The sequence below is a fragment of the Cenococcum geophilum genome (assembly GCF_001692895.1).
Source record: "Cenococcum geophilum 1.58 unplaced genomic scaffold K441scaffold_1, whole genome shotgun sequence".
NCBI classification, from domain to species: domain Eukaryota; kingdom Fungi; phylum Ascomycota; class Dothideomycetes; order Gloniales; family Gloniaceae; genus Cenococcum; species Cenococcum geophilum.
Window position 1 is genome coordinate 5,515,772 of NW_027137559.1, and position 18,844 is coordinate 5,534,615.

The 18,844-nt window shown below is 51.6% G+C and overlaps 9 protein-coding genes across 9 annotated transcripts; 5 read left to right on the forward strand and 4 right to left on the reverse strand.

The window, feature by feature from the left end:
* The first annotated feature begins 889 nt into the window (after positions 1–889).
* K441DRAFT_600202 (kinase-like protein) lies at positions 890–2,526 on the forward strand. The gene is made up of 3 exons (XM_067645187.1): positions 890–1,562; positions 1,632–1,776; positions 1,981–2,526. The coding sequence occupies exons 1-3, from the start codon at positions 1,170–1,172 to the stop codon at positions 2,232–2,234; spliced, it is 792 nt and encodes a 263-aa protein (XP_067510566.1). The 5' UTR covers positions 890–1,169; the 3' UTR covers positions 2,235–2,526.
* A 532-nt stretch (positions 2,527–3,058) lies between these two features.
* On the reverse strand, positions 3,059–4,188 carry K441DRAFT_672629 (mitogen-activated protein kinase MAF1; the record flags this gene model as incomplete). The annotated part of the gene is made up of 2 exons (XM_067650574.1): positions 3,059–4,120; positions 4,183–4,188. 2 exons carry the CDS (start codon positions 4,186–4,188, stop codon positions 3,059–3,061), a joined length of 1,068 nt encoding a protein of 355 aa, XP_067510567.1.
* Positions 4,189–5,519: 1,331 nt separating this feature from the next.
* K441DRAFT_683500 (putative adapter-related protein complex 1 sigma 1B subunit) lies at positions 5,520–6,250 on the reverse strand (the record flags this gene model as incomplete). Its single annotated transcript, XM_067651695.1, has 4 exons — positions 5,520–5,803; positions 5,857–5,974; positions 6,032–6,065; positions 6,234–6,250. 4 exons carry the CDS (start codon positions 6,248–6,250, stop codon positions 5,520–5,522), a joined length of 453 nt encoding a protein of 150 aa, XP_067510568.1.
* On the forward strand, positions 6,242–7,740 carry K441DRAFT_625262 (gamma-cysteine synthetase regulatory subunit). Its single transcript, XM_067646101.1, has 2 exons — positions 6,242–6,582; positions 6,637–7,740. Exons 1-2 carry the CDS (start codon positions 6,560–6,562, stop codon positions 7,547–7,549), a joined length of 936 nt encoding a protein of 311 aa, XP_067510569.1. The 5' UTR covers positions 6,242–6,559; the 3' UTR covers positions 7,550–7,740.
* A 752-nt stretch (positions 7,741–8,492) lies between these two features.
* Positions 8,493–9,392, reverse strand: K441DRAFT_495758 (uncharacterized protein; the record flags this gene model as incomplete). Its single annotated transcript, XM_067641997.1, has 2 exons — positions 8,493–8,593; positions 8,648–9,392. Coding segments are annotated over 2 exons (846 nt in total), but the record flags the coding sequence as incomplete, so codon positions are not given.
* A 1,040-nt stretch (positions 9,393–10,432) lies between these two features.
* On the forward strand, positions 10,433–13,042 carry K441DRAFT_691943 (uncharacterized protein). The gene is made up of 3 exons (XM_067652523.1): positions 10,433–10,687; positions 10,740–12,126; positions 12,186–13,042. Exons 1-3 carry the CDS (start codon positions 10,522–10,524, stop codon positions 12,727–12,729), a joined length of 2,097 nt encoding a protein of 698 aa, XP_067510571.1. The 5' UTR covers positions 10,433–10,521; the 3' UTR covers positions 12,730–13,042.
* A 423-nt stretch (positions 13,043–13,465) lies between these two features.
* On the reverse strand, positions 13,466–13,904 carry K441DRAFT_683503 (Pcc1-domain-containing protein; the record flags this gene model as incomplete). The annotated part of the gene is made up of 2 exons (XM_067651696.1): positions 13,466–13,814; positions 13,867–13,904. 2 exons carry the CDS (start codon positions 13,902–13,904, stop codon positions 13,466–13,468), a joined length of 387 nt encoding a protein of 128 aa, XP_067510572.1.
* Positions 13,905–16,779: 2,875 nt separating this feature from the next.
* Positions 16,780–18,185, forward strand: K441DRAFT_531364 (uncharacterized protein; the record flags this gene model as incomplete). Its single annotated transcript, XM_067642200.1, has 2 exons — positions 16,780–17,192; positions 17,270–18,185. 2 exons carry the CDS (start codon positions 16,780–16,782, stop codon positions 18,183–18,185), a joined length of 1,329 nt encoding a protein of 442 aa, XP_067510573.1.
* Positions 18,186–18,216: 31 nt separating this feature from the next.
* On the forward strand, positions 18,217–18,789 carry K441DRAFT_488219 (ankyrin repeat protein; the record flags this gene model as incomplete). The annotated part of the gene is made up of 1 exon (XM_067641961.1): positions 18,217–18,789. A coding segment is annotated over one exon (573 nt), but the record flags the coding sequence as incomplete, so codon positions are not given.
* Positions 18,790–18,844: the final 55 nt, after the last annotated feature.

An 18,844-nucleotide genomic window follows, 5' to 3' on the forward strand; every position in this document is an offset into this window, starting at 1 on the left:
TTCGAAAGCAGTGGGGGGAAGGTTGTGAGACCCTCCCTACTCGGGTAGACCTTGAGTTGGGGTTCTCAATTGTCCATATTGTGCGGTTCCCTTCCCTTTGGAGACACCGCAATGCTTTTACGGCCAATCATGATTTCCCTTTTCTTGTTATTCCCTGTTTATTGCGTGGCTTTTTTTGGGTGCAGATGGTAGGAGAGGAGTCTGCATTTGGTTCCCGGTAGTTATCCATTATTTCATGACACTTCTCTTCTCCGCTTCAGCTCTTGAAGGTGTCTGATTGCTCAGCAATGAGGCGTCTCAAGTGCTAAAGTGCCTCCCGTTCTTGCTTCCTTACCCCACCCTTGTTCCTCAAGTTACGTGATCTCTGCTGTAATGAGCATGCGGTCGTGTGGCTTCCCTTTCTGAAAAAATGGACACCTTCCTGTTAGTCTTGATTTGGGGATCTTTTTAGCCGGTAGTGTTTGAAAGATGGGAAGGGGGCGTCAGCGAGGGACTTGGAAAAAAACCACAACGATACTCCGGCCTGCGGCTGGGTGGATCCTTACACTCGTTTTATTCTTTTCTACGAGTCTCTGTGGCGCTCCCTTCGGGCAAGCATATCTGGGCGATTTTTGCGGTGGGAGTTTTGTTCCTTTTGCTTTTTCCCTCCTTTCTTCAACTTTACAGATAGGGCGGTCTAAGGCATCTTCAAAACGGTGAAATGGTAGTGGCTAGGGCTTGGACTTGATAGGAATGTAAGACGAAAATGCGATCACTCATTTGAAGCGTACTAGATTTTGATTTTGCGTGTGACGTGAATATCTATCCCGAACTCTGGTATTGCGAAGTTGAGCGGACTAGGTCTATTCGCGATGCCGGGCTACTGGGCTGACAATCCGCGGAAAGTCTTCTAGAACCTCTTAAACACATAAAGACCATGTCCCTGCAGCTATTACTATAACTCTATCTCGCGCTTCTAAACCAACCAAGCGTTACACCCCACTTAGCGTCACCCCCACCATCACCAAAATTTCGACCCGCGCTCGCCCTCCAACACCACGCACACGCCCTCGACAACTCAACCCCCATAACCACACCACAGCCTACAATCACCCACACCAAGCTGCCTACCGCCCTCACCACATCTCTCGTAGTCACACACCCTCCTCCACCACCACCACCACGTCGCCATGCCCTCCCCTCCGCCCACCGCCAACGGCCCGCCAGCACCGCCACCGCCAGCACCACTACCACCCTCGCACACCCTCCCCGCCCCCTTTCATACCTCCACCACCCCCCTCACGCCCCTCGCCCAAGGCGCCGAAGCCCTCCTCTTCCGCACAACCCTCCTCTCCCCCACCACGCCCTGCGCGCTGAAAGTCCGCCCCCCGAAACCGTACCGGCACCCGACGCTCGACAAGCGGCTGACGAAAGCGCGACTGCTGGCGGAAGCGAGGGTGCTGGTGAAGTGTCGGCGCGAGGGGGTCAAGGTGCCGGCGGTGCTGGCGGCGGACTGGGAGGCCGGGTGGGTGGGGCTGGAGTGGGTTGAGGGGGGGACGGTGAGGGCGGTGCTTGATGGGTGGGTTGGGGGGTTGGGGGGGGAGAGCGGTGTTGGGGGTGGGAGAGGAGAGGGGGAGAGGGATGGGGATGAGGATGCTGGGGGGGAGGCGAGACGCGGGCTCTATGATCTTATGGCTAGGGTTGGGCGCGCGGTGGGGCGGATGCATGAGATTGGGGTTTGTCATGGGGATCTGACGACGAGTAACTTGATGCTGAGGCCGCCGCGGGGTGGTGGTGGTGGAGAGGAGGGGGTTGCAGATGCGCTGGGGGAGGACGAGCCGACTAAGGACGAGTTGGAGAGGGAGAGGGAGAGAGAAGCCGTGAGAGCGTCCCTGGCAGCAGGACAGGGGACCGTCTCCGCACAGCGCGAGGCCGCTATCACCGACACCGGTACTACTCCCCCAACACCCCCCTCAGCACCTCCATCCTCCACCGCTCCAGCGGCACTTACCTCCCTCGCCGGCGACATCGTCCTGATCGACTTCGGCCTGGCGACGCAGTCGTCGCATGACGAGGACCGCGCGGTGGACTTGTACGTGCTGGAGCGCGCCTTCGCGGCCACGCATCCGGCGGCCAAACCGCTGTTCCGCGAGGTGTTGCGGGTGTACGCGGATAGCTATCGTGGCGCGAAGGTTGTGTTGAAGAGGCTGGAGGATGTGAGGATGAGGGGGAGGAAGAGGAGCATGCTTGGTTAGAGTCGTGGGAGGAAGGAGGGGATGCGGTGGCTGATTATGGGGATTTAGGACATGTTTGTGGAATGAACATGAATAGATGTGTACGGCGCAGTTTGGGAAGAGGCTGAAAAAAGTTATACAGCCGTGGCGGGGAACATGACATTCGATGCTTGTGAGCATGGTGCTCTTGTATACCCGATAGGTAGAAAAGATACTGGAAGTTACAAAAGTACTTCACTCTTATAACACCTGTTCACGTCTGCAATGAGCACTGACATCTCCCGAATTTGCAACTCCCAGGAGGCCATAGATCAAGTCTCACTGGATCCCCAAGAACAGAAGTGCAGTAATACCAGATTAATTCAAAGTACGATTACAGCTCTTGTACAAAACTCGAGCGTGACTGATGTATCCTCTCTTGCTCAAGTCTTGCCATAAAAACACATTTACCCATCCATGCAGCATTTCATGTACATAAAAGCGTTCCGCCCATTTGCCCGAACGCCTTAACCCCAGTCGCTCCCACCGACTAGGATTTACGACGCCCATATGCTACACAAAACACAAACCATGCGCAGCACTCAAACTGTTATAAAAGAAAACGGGTATCTCAGAAAAGGCGAATTAGGACGCGAGTCGCAGCCGCTCCCACCGGCCGGGAATGCCCATGTCATTTTAGCCCAAGAGAATTAGGACCCAGCAGCAATACTCTGCCATAATAGAAAAAGGAAGGGGCGATCGATGGCGGTTGAAAGACCTGGAACGGAATTTTTTGTTAAAAAAAAGCGGGGGAGAAACCAGAACATAATTAAACGCGTAAAATGTCGTCTCTGGGGGAGACTGTTTTAAACCTCCATGGACTCGGTGATGTGCTCGCTCATGGCTCTGACGGAGCTCTTCTCGCGCTCTCGCATCATCTCCATCTCCATCTCCACATCGCTGTTGTCGTCAGATGAGTACCGCCCGGCGCTTCCATCACGCACGCTGATCACGGACTCGGCGTCAACTTCGTCATCACCCGGGCCATCAATCACTATCTCGTCGTCGTCTTCTCCCCAGCCGCCTTCAAAGTCTTCATTGTCAGCACGGTCTCCAAGCCAGTATCGCGCGCGTTTCCGGGCCCNCATGCTCACGCTCAGCCCACTCCTCAGGGAACTCTTGCGTTTCGCGACGGCAGCCGTGGCGTGTATGGGACTGTGCGATATGGCGCTGAGTCCGCGCAAGTAGAGATAGCAGACACGCTTGCGGGATTTATTGAAAAAGAAATAGTTGAGGCTCCATATCGCGCCCTCTTCGCCGTCGAAGGGATCTTCTTCCGGTGCGTAGCAATATATCGCGCATTCACGCAGGTTCATTTCATTATCGATAAGCTGCCACATGCGTGGTCCCCACGTCTGACTGCCACAGGGAGTTTGCGCTCCGGGTGCTATCGCGCCGCTACCCCAGTTATGTGGAACCGCTAAAAGAGCCGCAGAAGGCCTTGGACGCAAATTGTATAGGGTGGTGTCAATAGTGTTCATGGCGGATCGTAGGCTGCGTTCTTTGCGGAAATCGGAGGGCCGGAGTATGTGGGAGAAGTCATAGTCGGGATGGCTGGCGTTGAGCGTTGCGATAAGGTAGGCGAACGTGCGGCGGCTTGAAATCTGGCTCAACGGACCAAACGGACTCGATCTCGACAGGTTCATAGATGCCGCGAGCGATTCCGCTTGTGGAGGGGAAAGCGAAGCCGAAAGTCGGAGTAGTGACTCATACTGCGATTCAAGCGAGTTCTCGATATTTTTGTAGAGTTTCTTGTCGCTGCCTGCGGCTTTCGTCGTGTAGAGGTCGCATCCGCCGATGACGTGGCAGTCTGCTGTGTCGAAATTCAATGCGCTCGTCACATCTTCAAAATCGCGCAAGGGTAGGTACTGCACATCGCAGACTTCTGTTAGCAACACAATCCCGAAAAGCAATCCTGGTGCAGACGAACCTTCATGATGATGAATATAAGCGTTCCGGGTCCAAATCAGCAGAGTGGGCGGGTTGAAATATAAACAGACCGTCGAAGGCGTTACGTGCGGTTTATGAGCGCGGACTGGCTGCGCTTGCTGTATTTCGACGTGTCGGATTGACCTGCTTCAGCGAGACAACACACGAGAGATCACTCCAGGCTGGCTGCAAGGACTGGTCTCTGTATGCTGTTCAAGCCAGACGGACGCCTAGCAGGAAACGGTGATGGAAATAGAAGGCATAGAAGCAGTGTTGCGATGGTGGTTGTTGAAGGGAGTCCGGTTAGGAGAGAGGTGGAGAGGTGTGAGCTGACGTTCCCAAGCTTTGTCATGTGACTGCCGGCGTTGTTGAGATGACGAAGGTGATTGGAGAAACGAATCCATGGCTCCTGCAATGCTAATCAAGCGTGCAAGTCGTCCAATGCCCTTTGAAGCTTTGATGATGAGGTTGATGGAGTTCCGGCGGTTCGTCGGATATGTGAAAGGTGCGCTTTCAAAAGTCCAGCTCGACGGGCCTGTCTAGCCAGCACCTGGGTGGGCGCCCACAAGCGATTGGTGATGACAGTAATCTATCGCTACTCTTGAGTGCCAACTCTTGGGTGCCAACTGCTCATATCTTTTTGTTTTTGTTAGTATGTATGGTTAGTTGGTTGAGACTTGGTTAGTAGATGGCCTTGTTCTGTGCTATCAGGGTGGTATCCAAGACCAATGGCAGAGTCTCATCTCCATTGTCATCTAGTCATGATAGCCCTGGAAGCTTTTTTTAAAAAAAGCCTTCAAAGTAGCTTCATTCATTCAGACTCTAGATACCTGTGAATCCTTACATCTTGCAAGACTGGTTTAGCGTATTATGCACAAAGAGGCTTTCAGGGCCTAGAGAAAGTGCTGTACCAAGGTATGATTCTTGCGACTCCAAAACTCCGTTCCATGCCGCTCCCTGCTCCATACGCCTCGTGTGCCGTTCGTTTTGGTCAATCAGACCACGCCGCTGTCGCGCATCCTGCCTACCAGTGCATTCGCCTCCTGCACGCCGAAGACAACAATATACAGTTAGCAGGAGACTCTTAGCACTGATCGTAGGGAATCCAGGCAAGGCCCATTGAGTGCTGCTGGTAGGGATGGAAAGAATTATAGAATGATCCATCCGCCTCGACCGCTACATAATCTTCGTGACAATGTCATCCTCAGCCTGACGATAGTGATACACGCGTCAGTATTCGCCAAGTCACTCCTGATATCCGAAACAACAGATGACAAGAAGATGTTCGCGTTGAAGTGCACGTTGCGTCGAGAAGGAGAATGCCTCTACGTTGGAACACTAACATACCTCCATGTCCTCAAGACTATCCTGTTGACTTATACATCGCAGCACATTCTTCTTGCTACTTTCCTGCATTTCCCCTGCTAGGAGGAGTTCATCGAGGATGAAATAGGCTTTCTGAAAGTTAAATATTATGTCCAGCTCGCAAACATTGCCATAGTATTTGTCCATTTGTTCAACATATCGGTGGACGATTTCTAGAGTGATAAGCTCGTTATCGGTCGAATCACATCCAGCGATAAAGAAGAGGGAGGCATAGCGACGGTAGACAATCTTAGTATCTGAAGGTAATCATCAGTCATGGCACCCAGCCGAGAGGAGGGGAACTGCCCACCTTTATACTCTAGAAAGTTGCACATCCGAGTTCTCCGGGCAAGCACAAGCTGAGAGACGTCTTTGATGATCTTTGCCTTGTCCTTTGGTGATAATGTAGTGAACCATTTGGCCAGGCGCTAGAAAGCAGTCAGCTTTGACAGCCATGATGCGAGGACGATGTCAGGGAAGCATACAACTTTGCCCTGCCTAGAGAGTAGAATGAGATATCTATAACCGATTAGCAGAGGCAGAGGAATCACGGGAAATAAGTGCGGGCTCACTTTATGGCCATGGTGTGTTTGGAGAAGACTCGATGGTAGGTGGCCTTGAGGAAATTTGGCGGCCAAGAGCCCGCTCGGGTGAAGTGCGTTGACCCCCGCCATCAGAGAATCCAACCGCCCCACCACAGCCATAGTGATCTTCTCTTATGAGGCTGAAGGCATTTCTTACAAATATTAACCTGTGTAGCGTAGTGTAACCCCTAGAAACACCATAAGCACTCTCCTCAATCCTATAAACTAAAAAGCTTGCCGTTCTCTGCCACGCCTTTTGACCTGAACGTCTGAGGTGAACAACTTCTATTCCTATTTTAGAATACCGCTTCCTCCGCCGTTAAACTCAAGTAATTGGAACCACTTGAGCGAGCTTATTGGTAGATGAGGGAATCACCAAATTGAGCCTAGCAACAGCCTCTCGAGCAGTATAACAGTATCTCCAGTGCCATGAAGCTAATTCTCTCCACCTCGTAAGTCCACAACCTCCTCCATTTTTCCCAGTCCTACTGACACCAAACCCCCAGAAACATCATGGGCGGCGGGCCATCCGTAATCCGGCGTCCCACCAGCGAGAAGTCCAACACGGAACTGACATCCTCCCTCCGTGCAAACTTCTCAGCGCACCAGCTCGCACCCTCCCCGACGAACCTCCCCAACGGCGCGCCCACCGCTCCCACCCGCAAGCCGCTGCACGCCTGGACCGCGCAGCAAGACTCCACGCTCTACATCCCCGCGCTGGACGTCTCGGCGTCCGCCCTCGCCGAAGAGCGCGCCCAGTACGACATCACCGTGAAGCTGTTCTACCTGCCTAGCATCCCAGCCTCCGCCCGCTGCGCCCACACGCGCGACGCCATCGACCTGGTCCTGCGCTCCCTGCACGTCCGCTCCGTCGACCTCCTCATCGTCTCCTTCCCCGGCATCAGCTTCGACGCCGACGACTCCGACTCCGAGGCCGAGGCCGCCTCCCCCTCCGCCTCCTCACCACCCCCCGAGGACATGGAGACGACGCTGCAGACGTGGCGCGCGCTGGAGGCGCTGCACGCGGAGGGCGTGATCGCGAAGCTCGGCGTCGCGGAGTTCGGCGCCCAGCGGCTCTCCAGGTTCCTGCCGCGCACGCGCGTGCGGCCCGCCGTCGACCAGATCAACATCCGCGACTGCTGCGTCGTGCCCAAGCCGCTGATCCTATACGCCAAGGAGCAGGGCGTCGAGCTGCTGACGCACAACGACTGCACCAACGTCCTGCCGCGCGGCACGCTGCGTGAGCTGCTGGGGCCCGGGGAGAAGGGAGCCGGTGTGCTGGCGGGGCCCGCGGCGCCGGATGGGCTGAAGGGCAGTGTGGAGCCGCAGTGGGTTGTCAAGTATACGGCGGTGGTGAAGGATAGGGGGGTTGTGGAGAGTAAGGGGTATTTTGCTGTTGCGGAGTTGAGGGAGGAGTAGGGGTGTGATCTGGAGGTTTCATATTGGTTGGTGCATGCATTGGCGTTAGCGAGGGAGAGGTTATATACTCACTTGGGCTGCTTTGCAACGTATATACCGCTGAGATTGAATTGTACATTTTTTAGAAGCAACGAAGGAGAGATCTGGCTTGTCTCTTGGCAGCTATCTACAATGAAAGGATGGTTTTCGCCCTCTTGTAAAACGCATTTTGGATGACTTGAAGTTTGCGGAACAGATGGAGGGATCGTTTGAGGCAGTTCGAGGTTTGGATATGTTATGTGATCGAGGGAATTAATCAGCGAAGGCGTCATTCCGATGACCAGCATATGTAACTCTATGCCCCGATGAAGCCGTCAGGGATGCGCAGACACTACTATATGAATCATTAAAAGTGTATGTGATGGTAGAACATCTTGGATGGTCATATCAGAATCTTGCAACTTCCATTAAAATACCCTTCAGCTACTCAGCTAGTATAAAAAGGCATACTGCCCAAGAAAGTAAATAAATAGTTTGAAGTGAAGAAAGACCACACCGCAGAGTCTCCCAACATCAGAAGAATGATTTTAGAAGTTCTGCTTAGGGACCGCAAGCATCAGGTTTTCAATCTACATCAATTTGCACCACACTCGCTGCCATGGCCATATCTCCGGTGCCTCCTAATTGCGACCAATCATACATGCTCTGCAGCACCACTAACGCCAAACGACTTCCCGACATGGATATCTTTGTCGTGTTCGCCCACCTCCGAGTCTGTGCGGGCACAGAGCGGGCTGGGGAAGGGAGAGTGAGATACTTGAGTTGAGGTGCCGGTGGTTGAGGGCTTGCGTCCTGACTTGAAGCTTCTTGATCCCTTGCTACCTCCAGAACTGAACGTGCCGAGGAGCTTGTGATGGGCATCCGGTCCACGAGCAGTAGTATGATGATCGTCGACAGAGGTGCCGGCCCACATGGCTGAGAGAGGGAGGAAGATGGCAACCATGGTCAGGACTTGAGTTACGAGTTCTGGGACGGAACCGATGTATTGGAGGATAGTGAAGAGAGCTAGGGAGGATATTAGAATTCAGCTGAATGTGTTGAGGGTGGACTGTGACTAACCTGGTATCACCATGGTCTGGCACCCCATTATGAATATGATTTGCATGGGTCCGAATTGGCGCAGTCCCAATCTGCGGCGCAGAACCAAGGCATAGCCGAGCTTAATAAGGAAAACGAGAGAGAAGAACCAGATGCTGATTGCTTGTGTGATGGTGGTGGCAGTGACCAGCCAAAGCCAGGACCCGAAGTTCTCAATGTTTCGGATGGCTTCACTATTGATGACGACCAACGCAAAGCGAAATCCAATCGCAACCATGGCTACGGTTACAGATGTCACCATAATCCAGAAGCGCTGAGTCTCCCTTGTTGTGGCGCATACCACTCGAACCTGAAGAATCAGAGAAATCTCGATGAGGATGACCAGAATGAGTGTAAGCGTGTCAGCCGCAATGGAAATGCCAATTTGAGACTGCGGAACCCTGGAGTAGTCTCCTGAGAAGTACGCATACGGGTAGTAGAATGGCCCCGTGAAGTACAGACATTGGAGCAGAGAACGTATGGTGTTCACAGCCAAGGAAAGCCCATTGAGGAAGAAGATTGGAGATCGTCGTTTCTCTCGCTTCGAAAGAGTTAAGAGAATCACAAGAAGCATGAATGAAGCTCCGATCTGTGAGCTGTAGTTGATACAGATTCTGATGCCATACGACCGGTAGACGTCCAGGTCGTACATGGAGATATTGAAGGGAGTTCCATCCTGGAGAAGAAGAGTGATTGTTTGAGCAAAAGGATCAAAACTGGCCGGAAGGGTAGCAGTCGGGTTGCTAGCTGACATGATGAGTAGAGAATTCGGTCTGCTTCGAGTAGATGATGCTACTCAAATCTCCGACCAGGGCCCTCGAAATCGGTATCGTTATGCAGAGCTAGAGGATGTCTCCAAGAAACTATACGACTCCTCGAAGCCGTGAAAACCTCTGCAGAGACTCAACAGAGAGAGGTGTGACAGAGGAGACGCTGTTTAACAGTCCACAACAGGTAAAGGTTGTAAAGATCAAGGATGAAGCCGAAATTGATGGAAGAAAGGACCAAGGCGATGAAGAACGTAATAAAGAAATAGAACAATGGGTAGGGGCGCAATATTCCTGGCATTGAGTACAATATCCTTAAGTGAAATCGAGGAGTAGCATTATGGCTTCGGAACGAGTTGCCCTAAGAGAACAATGCTAAGGAGAGAACCCTTTTTCTTCGGCCAAAAGCCATAACGTGTAGCCGTAGCCCAGGTTTCAAGTGCTTCACCAAACATGTCAAAGCTGCAGACTATACAGTCTAACATGAAGATTCGGCTAGTTTTAGACGGCGGGACTTGGTAGAGCCGGCTCAATTGCTGGACACATTGGGAAATAACAGCGTTCGCAACATCTCATAGCAGAACACTCCCCCCCGAATACTGATGAAAGGGGACTTATTCAGTTTACCTCTCAGATCCGGCCTAGTGGTGGGATTTTTGAAGCGCTTGACGGGAGTCCCTTAGTATTGTTCTTCGGCGGCCATTGTCTTAGATTCACCAGAACTACCCTACTATTGGCTAGACTAGGTAGAAGCAACGCACCGGCTGACCCGGTGGAAATTAAATGCCTGGCTGGGTAAGGTCTTGACTTTGAGGTTGACGCTCAAAAATACCGTGATGGGTTGCCGGAGGTTTAGCTAGAGGTTTAGCCAGAGGTTTAGCCTAGGGCTGATGTCGAGGCACATGTCAAAATTTAGCGGCTTGGCATCGCGCCAACGTGACTTCGCGTCTTCGCGATTACCCCAAGGAAGGTTTTCGCACTTCATTTCACTCCTTGTAGTCCGGAATCATACATGCACAGCAATTCGGTTGCATTATATCTTGGCTCTGTTCTCTGACCGCTGTTTCTGCCAATGATACCAACATCAACATGGGGCCGAAACTGAGACTGAGAGAGCACTTGAAATCTGGCGAACACATCGCTTTCCACAACCTTGCCAGGGACTCCCAGAGCGATATTCTGAAAGGCCAGGATGGTGCGCTTGAAGTGGTCCCTTCCGATGGGACATGGAGGGCTGATGCTTTGGCACGTATATGTAAGATTATATCCGTTAGCATTTGGCTTAATTGTGTGCTGATGGTAAATAGATGTTGGCCCTTGGGGAGTCAAACTGGAAGCCATCGCAAACGATGTCATTATCTCCCCAGTTATAACACGTCAGCATCAGCAAACACCTCCTGTGTCTGAGGCATATCAGTTGAAACGCCACTCTATAAACAGTCGTTCTGAAATAATTTTCCTAAGAGAAGATGACGTGGTGTATTTCCCCTCGGTTGAATCTAGGTTGGCTCTAATGCTGGACTTTGATGAAATCCAGGTGAACTCCTCCGTACCCGCAGAAGCATCAGAGCTCCAGGATCTTGACCCGCAATTACTGGCGTCAAATAAATTGAGCCAAGAACAAAGTTTCTCCAAGAATGAAGAAGTAATCATTGTGCATTCTAATCCACAGCATGCTCTGCCGCTTCCAAGATCTACTCCAATTCTGTCTGTGTCTCGATCTGAGGTTGTGGAAGAAACGCCAGCCTCAAAACATAAGCAATTCAGATTTGTAGAGACTTCATCCTTTACGGCATCGCGACAAGAAAGTGAAGTCACTGGTGATTACTCCGTGATTTTTCTACGCTACAATGAACAGGCAGAAGGACCACAACTTCTGGATGGAAGTGCTGATCCGAAGCATTCTCTTCCTTCTATTGAACCCTTAACGAGTCGCTCACAAAGTTCCGATAATGAGGCACAAAGGTGTTCTACCGCCTCAGCTGGCGTGTCTCAACAGAAACCTACGGCAAGTGATAACGGTGCTATTGAAGAGACTGGCCCCGCAGAGGAACACCAGAGCCACTCAACAGCTTCACAAGAGATGCCCGAGAGTCCAGAGGATGATGATATCCCTACATCAGCAGATCCTTCTTTCAATCCAACTTCTGATTTTACTCCGATCGTCGGATTGTCCGATGTGGCTGGCGGTGCTGAAGATAGTACGGAAGATGAAGACGAGCCCGAAGAAATACCACGACGAGGCCGGCGTGTACTTGAGGGAGTGCATATCCCATCTCCAAACAAATCAGCAAAGAAAAGACCAAGTCCCAGTCCAAGCATCATGTTGGACTCTGATGAAGAAGTCCGTGGGCTCTTATATACTAGGCGCCTGATTAAAAGGACGAAAACGACAAATGATCGTTCTCAGGATAGTCGGTTAGAGGAGATGGTAGTTGATACTCGCCTTCAAGACTCAAACTCGAAGGTTCGGAGACAATCGCTTTCGGATACTGCAGAAATACCGACTCCTGCCGTGCCGCAAGCGTCACAGAAGTCAATTGCGGAGAAGGATCTGTACAACCACGAAGAGCCTCCACGAGTCGTGTTCAGCAATAGCACAGTCTCAGATAAAACTCAGCTGCTTAAGTTTCTGCATAAACATGGCGGGTCTGTTGTAGACAAGGTTTCCGAGACAGACTCCAACGTCCTATGGTAAGTTATATTCTCTCACAACTCTCTCAGAGCGACTCTCATTGACTTTCCCGGGGTAGTGTGGGGAAGAATGGTTTGAGGAAGACAGGCAAATTACTTCTGAGCATTGCATTAGGAATGCGCATCGTAACGGATGAATGGTTTTTCGCAAGCTCGAAAGCGGAACGCCTCCTGAATACTGACGCATTCATCCCTCACGACCCAGGCCGAGAGAAGGAATGGGGCTTTTCCATGTCGGCCATCGTAGGCAAACCTCAGCGTAATCTTTTAGAGGGGAAGACTCTATACATAACACCGGCATTGAGGAAAGATTACGGCAAGGGCGGGTTTAAGGAGATTGAAGAGATCGCCAAGACTGTTGGGGTGGAGAAGGTGATTTCAAAGCCCGCAAGAGATGTTAAAGATGCCGATTACATTATGCTTGCGCTTCAAAACGGAGATCTTGACGCCGCCACTCTGCACGAGTATGGAAGGAAATGTTTCCATAAAGATCTCCTTTCCAATAGCATCCTGCGCGGTCACCTTGACTTGGACAGTGATGAGTTCAAGGTCGAGCCACCCAGCAGCCAGCCCAAGAAGACGAAGAAGAAGCGTAATAGTTGAGAGGCTTGTTCCGGGAGTTATGATGCACACGTAAATGGTTATGACGGATGATTCTATATTTCGGAAGTTCTTTTACGTGATACAGGACTTTGTTTGCTTCCTTAATGTGTTATGGATGGCATAGCGTGGATTGATACTGTGTTACTTTGTGCAGGGATCGTACGTGGCGTCCTCCAGTATCTTGTTTGTTTCAAATATGCCTATTTGCCGGCTGGTAGATAGGCATTCTGGTATCTTAGATTTCATGTACGCAAGCATGTATACCCCAAAAGTCCAGAAATTCGGTTCTCGCGCAGACCCACCACAATACACGATGCAATGAAACCTAGATATCCCTCCATTAAATTTGATACTGTAATACAACGGTGAAATAAGAGCACGAAGTCACTCAGAAAGTACTTTCAAAGCAATCATTTCGTTGAGAGATAGAGATCCACGTGCAACCCTTGAGTCCGCTTACATTCCTGTCGTGGATATTGAAGAGTATGTTGGCATCTTATAACTGAAGAGCGAGGCTTCTGCTAAATCAATCTCTTGCATCATGCTTTTGATTTAGCACTCTAACAGCCTTTCGACTCCTCTCTCATTAGCCATGTACCCATCAGCTGTACCAACTTTCCCAGTTTCCGCTTCTTGACTGCCTTATCTCTCACAGACTAGGGTCAATCAGTGCTGCCTTCGGACAGTATGGATATTAGACCTTTATTTCAGATCCTGAGACAAAAATTTGATCTTTTCATCCAGGAATCTTCTCAACACCCTGCACGCCTTCCAATCCCTCTTTCCCAGGCAACCCCAGTACATCCACATCTAGCTCTTCCACCACCCCTAGCACAACACCCACGCTCTCAAAGAAGCCGTTCACGGCGACACGCAGCATGCGATTCGTAGTCGCGGCGTAGAAAACCCGCAAGACGCTCTTAGACTCCGACGCCGTCTCTCCACCAGCACCATTCGCTGCAGAGGCACCCGGGCTCGCGAGAGTAAAAGAGCGACGGACCAGAGGCGAGAGCTCCTGATCCACAGCGAGCGCGCGCAGGGCAGTGTGGGCCAGGTGGGGGGTAGGGAATGGGATGTTGAGGGTCCTGTAGGTATCGTTAGCTTCAAACAATGAGCAACATGCTGCAGGAGACAGACAGCGTGCACGGGAAGTCCGGGTCAGCTGGAGCAGCCATAGTAGTCAGGCCAGCAAAGTGGGTGCTGCTGGTGCAGCTGAAAACAGCAGTTGCGATATGAGGATTCGGTCTGTCCGCGGCCGGCAATCTGCCAAGCCAGTATGCCTGGCTCCTCGCATGCCCCTTACCCCGCATAAAAGGCGCTCCAGAGCAGCGCCAGAGTAACGTCACAGCGTCATCACGCAGCGCGCATCGTAGCTGAAGTGGTCATCTGCATCCAACTACAAAAGCCGCAGTGGTGGCGCGATTTTCTTCTGCTTCACTCCAACCGATTTGCCAGTGCGTCTATCAAGCATTTAGAGAGCCCCTCGCCTGCGCTCCATAAATCCTCTGCGGCCCAACCTCATTCTCACTACACCTCACCTCAATATTCTCTTCTCTACTAGGCCCACCACCGCCACCACCACCACATCAACACACCGCCCCTCTCACACTCATCACAATGACGACGCCCTCGCCCTCCGAATTCCTAACCTTCTACCGCCGCCTCGCAACGCACCCCTCGATCCGCGCCAGCAGCCTCAGCAGCGCCGCCCGGCCCACCATGGCGCCGCTGTCATCGCGCGGCTTTAGCGTTAGCGCAGCGCGTCCCGCAAAGCCGGGCCTCAGCACCGACGGTGTCAAGACGGACCGGTACCCGGACGGCCAGCAGGCGACGCGCAAGGACCCGAAAGGGGACGTGTACAACGCCAGCGTGCACTAGGGGAAAGTGTAGGTTTCTGAGGTGCCGTCCTCCGTTTGCTCTTGTCAGTCTTACGTTCCAATTTACCTCGTAAATCACTTTCCCTGCTCCTGCTCCTACTCCTACTCTTATTTCTACTCCTATTATGCATGTGCGGCGTCAAGCACTCGTGGATTCTTTTTTTGGCTAGAGTCGGGGCTGATGATTTTGTAGGGAGCGCAGCAAAGGCTTAGGCGGCAATGCGGCAGAGGAGAAGGTGAGAAGGTGAGATGAGGAGATGAGGAAATAGCCACTCAAGTCCCCTTCCGGGCCCTCTCGTCTTGCATGCCGATAACCACGTCCGGCATCTCGGGATGCTCCTTCACCCTCTCCGTACCCTTCTGCTCATCCTTCTCATCTTTTCATCTCCTCATCTCCTCATCTCCTCATTTCCTTTTGTAGAGGATCTTGATCGAGGATTTCCTTTGGCTGAGAGGCTCGAACGGGGGTCTTTTCCTCTGGAGGAATTACTAGATGTATGATAGGATCGGAAAAGTTTCATCGGTCTCATGAGATGGAGGAATGATGGAGGAATGACGGCCGCATTAGATCGGCGCATCGTCTTTGTAGAAGCACTGCACAGGGTGCTGGCTTGAGCATTGAGTGCTCCTGTAGTTATAATGGCAGCGCAGTACAGTGATGCTGTTCTTCTGTTCGAATTCTCGGGTGTTGTGTCCTCTGTCATCAGCTTGAGCAGACATTCAACATGATGATATACTTTCCCGTATGGACATGAGCCATCCCACATCGTTATTAATATTCCGGTAGTGCTATATCAAGGCCCCCCGCCTTAACTTCAAAAATAAGGAAGATATGCAGAGACAAAAACATGACCAACACGTGTCTTCGATCTCTCCAACACCGAGCCACCTCCACAGCTCACCTCTCCCCAAACCACACGCATTCCGCACCCAGGACGCTCATGACCATCCCCGCATGACCAATCCCCATATATTTATCTGCGATAAGGTACCAACCATGCTCAAGGCTCATCAATAGTCCAAAAACACCGAATCGTCCCCATTCCCACTCCTACTCCTCTCCGCACCCCCCTTCCCATCCTCCTCATCCGCCCCATCCAGCTGCGCACTTCTCCGCTTCCTCTTCCCCCTCGACAGCTTCTCATCACCCTGAAACCAGAGAGGAAAGAAAGCGACCCGCTTTTCTACTAGGGTTGAAAATGCACTAACTTTTGTTAGGATAGCCTCTCGCCAAGTCTTAGAATGGGCTTTGTAGGCGCACTGTAGCAGAACCAGAGGCCCGAGTCTAGATTTGCTTTTGCTTGTACAAGCTACGAAAAGTTGTACGAATCACGTGAACTGGTCGATGACACGACGTGGGGCATGAGTTGGTAGGAGCGAAAAGCTGTCAGGTTATAGAGATAGAAATTCCGCAGGTCAGCATTACGTTCTTTGCTATGTTGCGAGCTACTTTCGTTGACTAACCAATTGATGCCAAAGCCCCGCGTATACTAGACGTCGTAACAACAGCTTCGAAATCATCCCATAGGAAGATCGCCATCTCATCCAGATATAGTCCCGGCTTTTCCAGAAGATATTGTTTCAAGGCTTCCAGCATTGGAGGCGCGATGCTCCGACGTCGTTGGAGTGGGCTTTGGTAGTGCCAAAGCACCGTAGGTTCGAGCGGATTGCTTTGATAGACTGCTTGCTGCAGCTAGCCACTTCAGCTATTTGAGTAGCAGAGAGCGGTTGAGAAAGTGTCATATGATGTATTATCGCATGTTGGGAGACCGCAAGGTTCGGAGCCATGGTTTGGGTACTCGGGGCGTTACAGTAAAGTCGACAGTGGTGCGTACTGTAAAATGGCCAGCTCTAACGTTCGGCGCCTCATGCCTAGCTACGTCATGTGATAGCCCGATTTCAAGTGGCATTTTGACGACCTGTCTGGGAAGATGGTTCTAACGAACTGTTGATATGCTTGACTGAAAGATTACCCTTGGCCCTTCCTTGTTGGTTGAGAAGCTAGTCACGTGTCAATACCGTGCAGAATGTCCGTAGTCAAAAGCGCGTAGTGCATACAGCAACCACACAATCTAGCAGCAGGCTGCAATGATGATCCAAGAGACTACAGGATAATGCACTTTGCTCAAGGGTCGGATGTGCGGTCCTCCTTAATCATCAATCGGACGATGCTATGGCAGACCCACTCAGCATCACCGCCAGCGTCATTGCGATCCTTCAGCTCACAGGCGAAGTGATCAAATGCCTTAACGATGTAAAGGACGCGCCTGAAGAATGTAGGCAATGCAGAAAGGAGGCGGCCAGCCTCCTCACCCTCTTCTACAGACTGGACGATCACCTTCAGGATGGACGATCCAACGAGCCTTGGTATAGAGTCGTTCGCAGCCTTGCCGTCCCAGACGGACCTATCGACCAGTGCAAGCAAGTGTTAGAGCAATTGCGGTCCAAAGTAATGATTGAAAACCGCGCGCATAAACTTAGGACGATGCTGCTGTGGAAATTTAGCAAGGCAGAAGTCGCAAGCATCCTGGCAAGAATGGAGCATTTGAAGAGTCTTGTGAGCATCGCGCTGGAGATGGACCACTTGTAGGTGCTTTGGCAACGAAGATTGTAACCCGCATACTGATGTCTTCCAGTAAACTCTCTCAAGCAATTCAGGCTAGTGTGGACACCCTCCACATCAGCAACCAAGCGATTAAGGATGACAGTACGTTTATGCGCGACACCATACCTACCCTACAAGAAGACCTCGTTGCCGTCCGAGACGTTCAGAGCCTGCAATGGGACGCTCAGAAGCTCCAGAAGTACCACACAGTCATGGACTGGCTCTCGCCGACAGACTTCCCGGCCCAGCAGCACGATGTTATTACAAGGCGACAAGAAGGTACGGGGCAATGGTTTCTAAACTCTCCAGAGTTTACAGATTGGCTACAGGGATCCGGCAAGACACTGTTCTGTCCTGGCATCCCTGGAGCTGGCAAAACGATGATAGCAGCCATCGCTATCGATCACCTCAGTAATGTAGCACGAAGCGAGAATATTGGAGTCGCCTACATCTTCTGTAATTACAAGTCGCAAGCGGACCAGAGCGTAAATACTCTACTGGCTGCTATCTTGAAACAGCTGGTGCAGACTCAGCCGGTTATGGTAGAACAAGTTATTCGACTATACAAGAGCCACTCTATCAAGAGGACGCGGCCATCGCTCGATGAGATCTTCACCGCACTCCAATCTGCTTGCACTAAGTACTCACGGGTGCGCATTGTGGTAGATGCACTAGACGAGTGCACAGACCAAGAGGGCGCACGCAGCCGACTGCTTGCTAAGCTTCGTGAGCTGCAGCATGGGTCAAATATACGCCTAATGGTCACTTCACGCTTCATACCGGATATAGAGCAGGAATTCCGATCAGCGCTAAAGCTTGAAGTGCGGGCCAGCGACGAGGACGTATGGCGATATGTGGCGGGTCAGATACCACGCCTGCCGAAATGCATCCAACGCGACGATGAGATGAAGAGTCTAGTACAGGGGAAGATCGTTAAGGCTGTGGACGGGATGTATATGCTCTCTTACCTTTGATAGAAGAAATCGAGCTAACAGAGTAGTCAGGTTCCTACTTGCACGTCTCCACATTGACTCACTGCTCGATAAGAAGACGAAGAAGAAGGCGATGTCGACTCTAGACAATTTAGCAAAGGGCTCCTCAGCACTTGACGAGGCATATAGCGAAGCAATCAAACGGATAGACGGGCAACTGCCTGAGGACCGTAAACTTGCACGGCATGTACTGTCCTGGATGACGTATGCGCAGAGACTACTTACTACTCAAGAGTTATGTCATGCTTTAGCAGTAGAGCCCGGTGATATAGAGCTAGATGAGGATAATATGCCAGATGTCGAAGACGTAGTCTCAGTATGCGCCGGGCTCGTTGCTGTAGACGAGGAGAGCAAGATTATCCGTCTTGTGCACTACACAACGCAGGAGTTCTTTGAGCGAGTCCGCTTAGAGTGGAGTCCTAACGCCCCGCAAGAGATAGCATCGGCCTGTCTAATCTACCTCTCGTTGGACTCGTTTCGATGCGGTAGCTGTAATAGCGATAAGGAATTTGAGGAGAGGGCGAGGAAGAATATCTTCCTGGATTACGCGGCGCGGCATTGGGCAGAACATGTACGTCCAATAGAAGAGACGGTATCTGAGTTAGCGCTCGCATTTCTTCGAGATGGTGACTTGGTGTCGT

Excerpts from the sequence above, each read along its gene's own strand:
- K441DRAFT_600202 (XM_067645187.1), top strand. The coding sequence starts at position 1,170 with ATGCCCTCCCCTCCGCCCACCGCCAACGGCCCGCCAGCACCGCCACCG. Across the intron at positions 1,563-1,631 it reads GGGCGGTGCTTGATGGGTGG|GATGCTGGGGGGGAGGCGAG; the intron begins GTTGGGGGGTTG and ends GATGGGGATGAG. Across the intron at positions 1,777-1,980 it reads GCCGCCGCGGGGTGGTGGTG|CGGCACTTACCTCCCTCGCC; the intron begins GTGGAGAGGAGG and ends CCACCGCTCCAG.
- K441DRAFT_625262 (XM_067646101.1), top strand. The coding sequence starts at position 6,560 with ATGAAGCTAATTCTCTCCACCTC. Across the intron at positions 6,583-6,636 it reads AAGCTAATTCTCTCCACCTC|AAACATCATGGGCGGCGGGC; the intron begins GTAAGTCCACAA and ends CCAAACCCCCAG.
- K441DRAFT_691943 (XM_067652523.1), top strand. The coding sequence starts at position 10,522 with ATGGGGCCGAAACTGAGACTGAGAGAGCACTTGAAATCTGGCGAACAC. Across the intron at positions 10,688-10,739 it reads TGATGCTTTGGCACGTATAT|ATGTTGGCCCTTGGGGAGTC; the intron begins GTAAGATTATAT and ends GATGGTAAATAG. Across the intron at positions 12,127-12,185 it reads ACAGACTCCAACGTCCTATG|TGTGGGGAAGAATGGTTTGA; the intron begins GTAAGTTATATT and ends TTCCCGGGGTAG.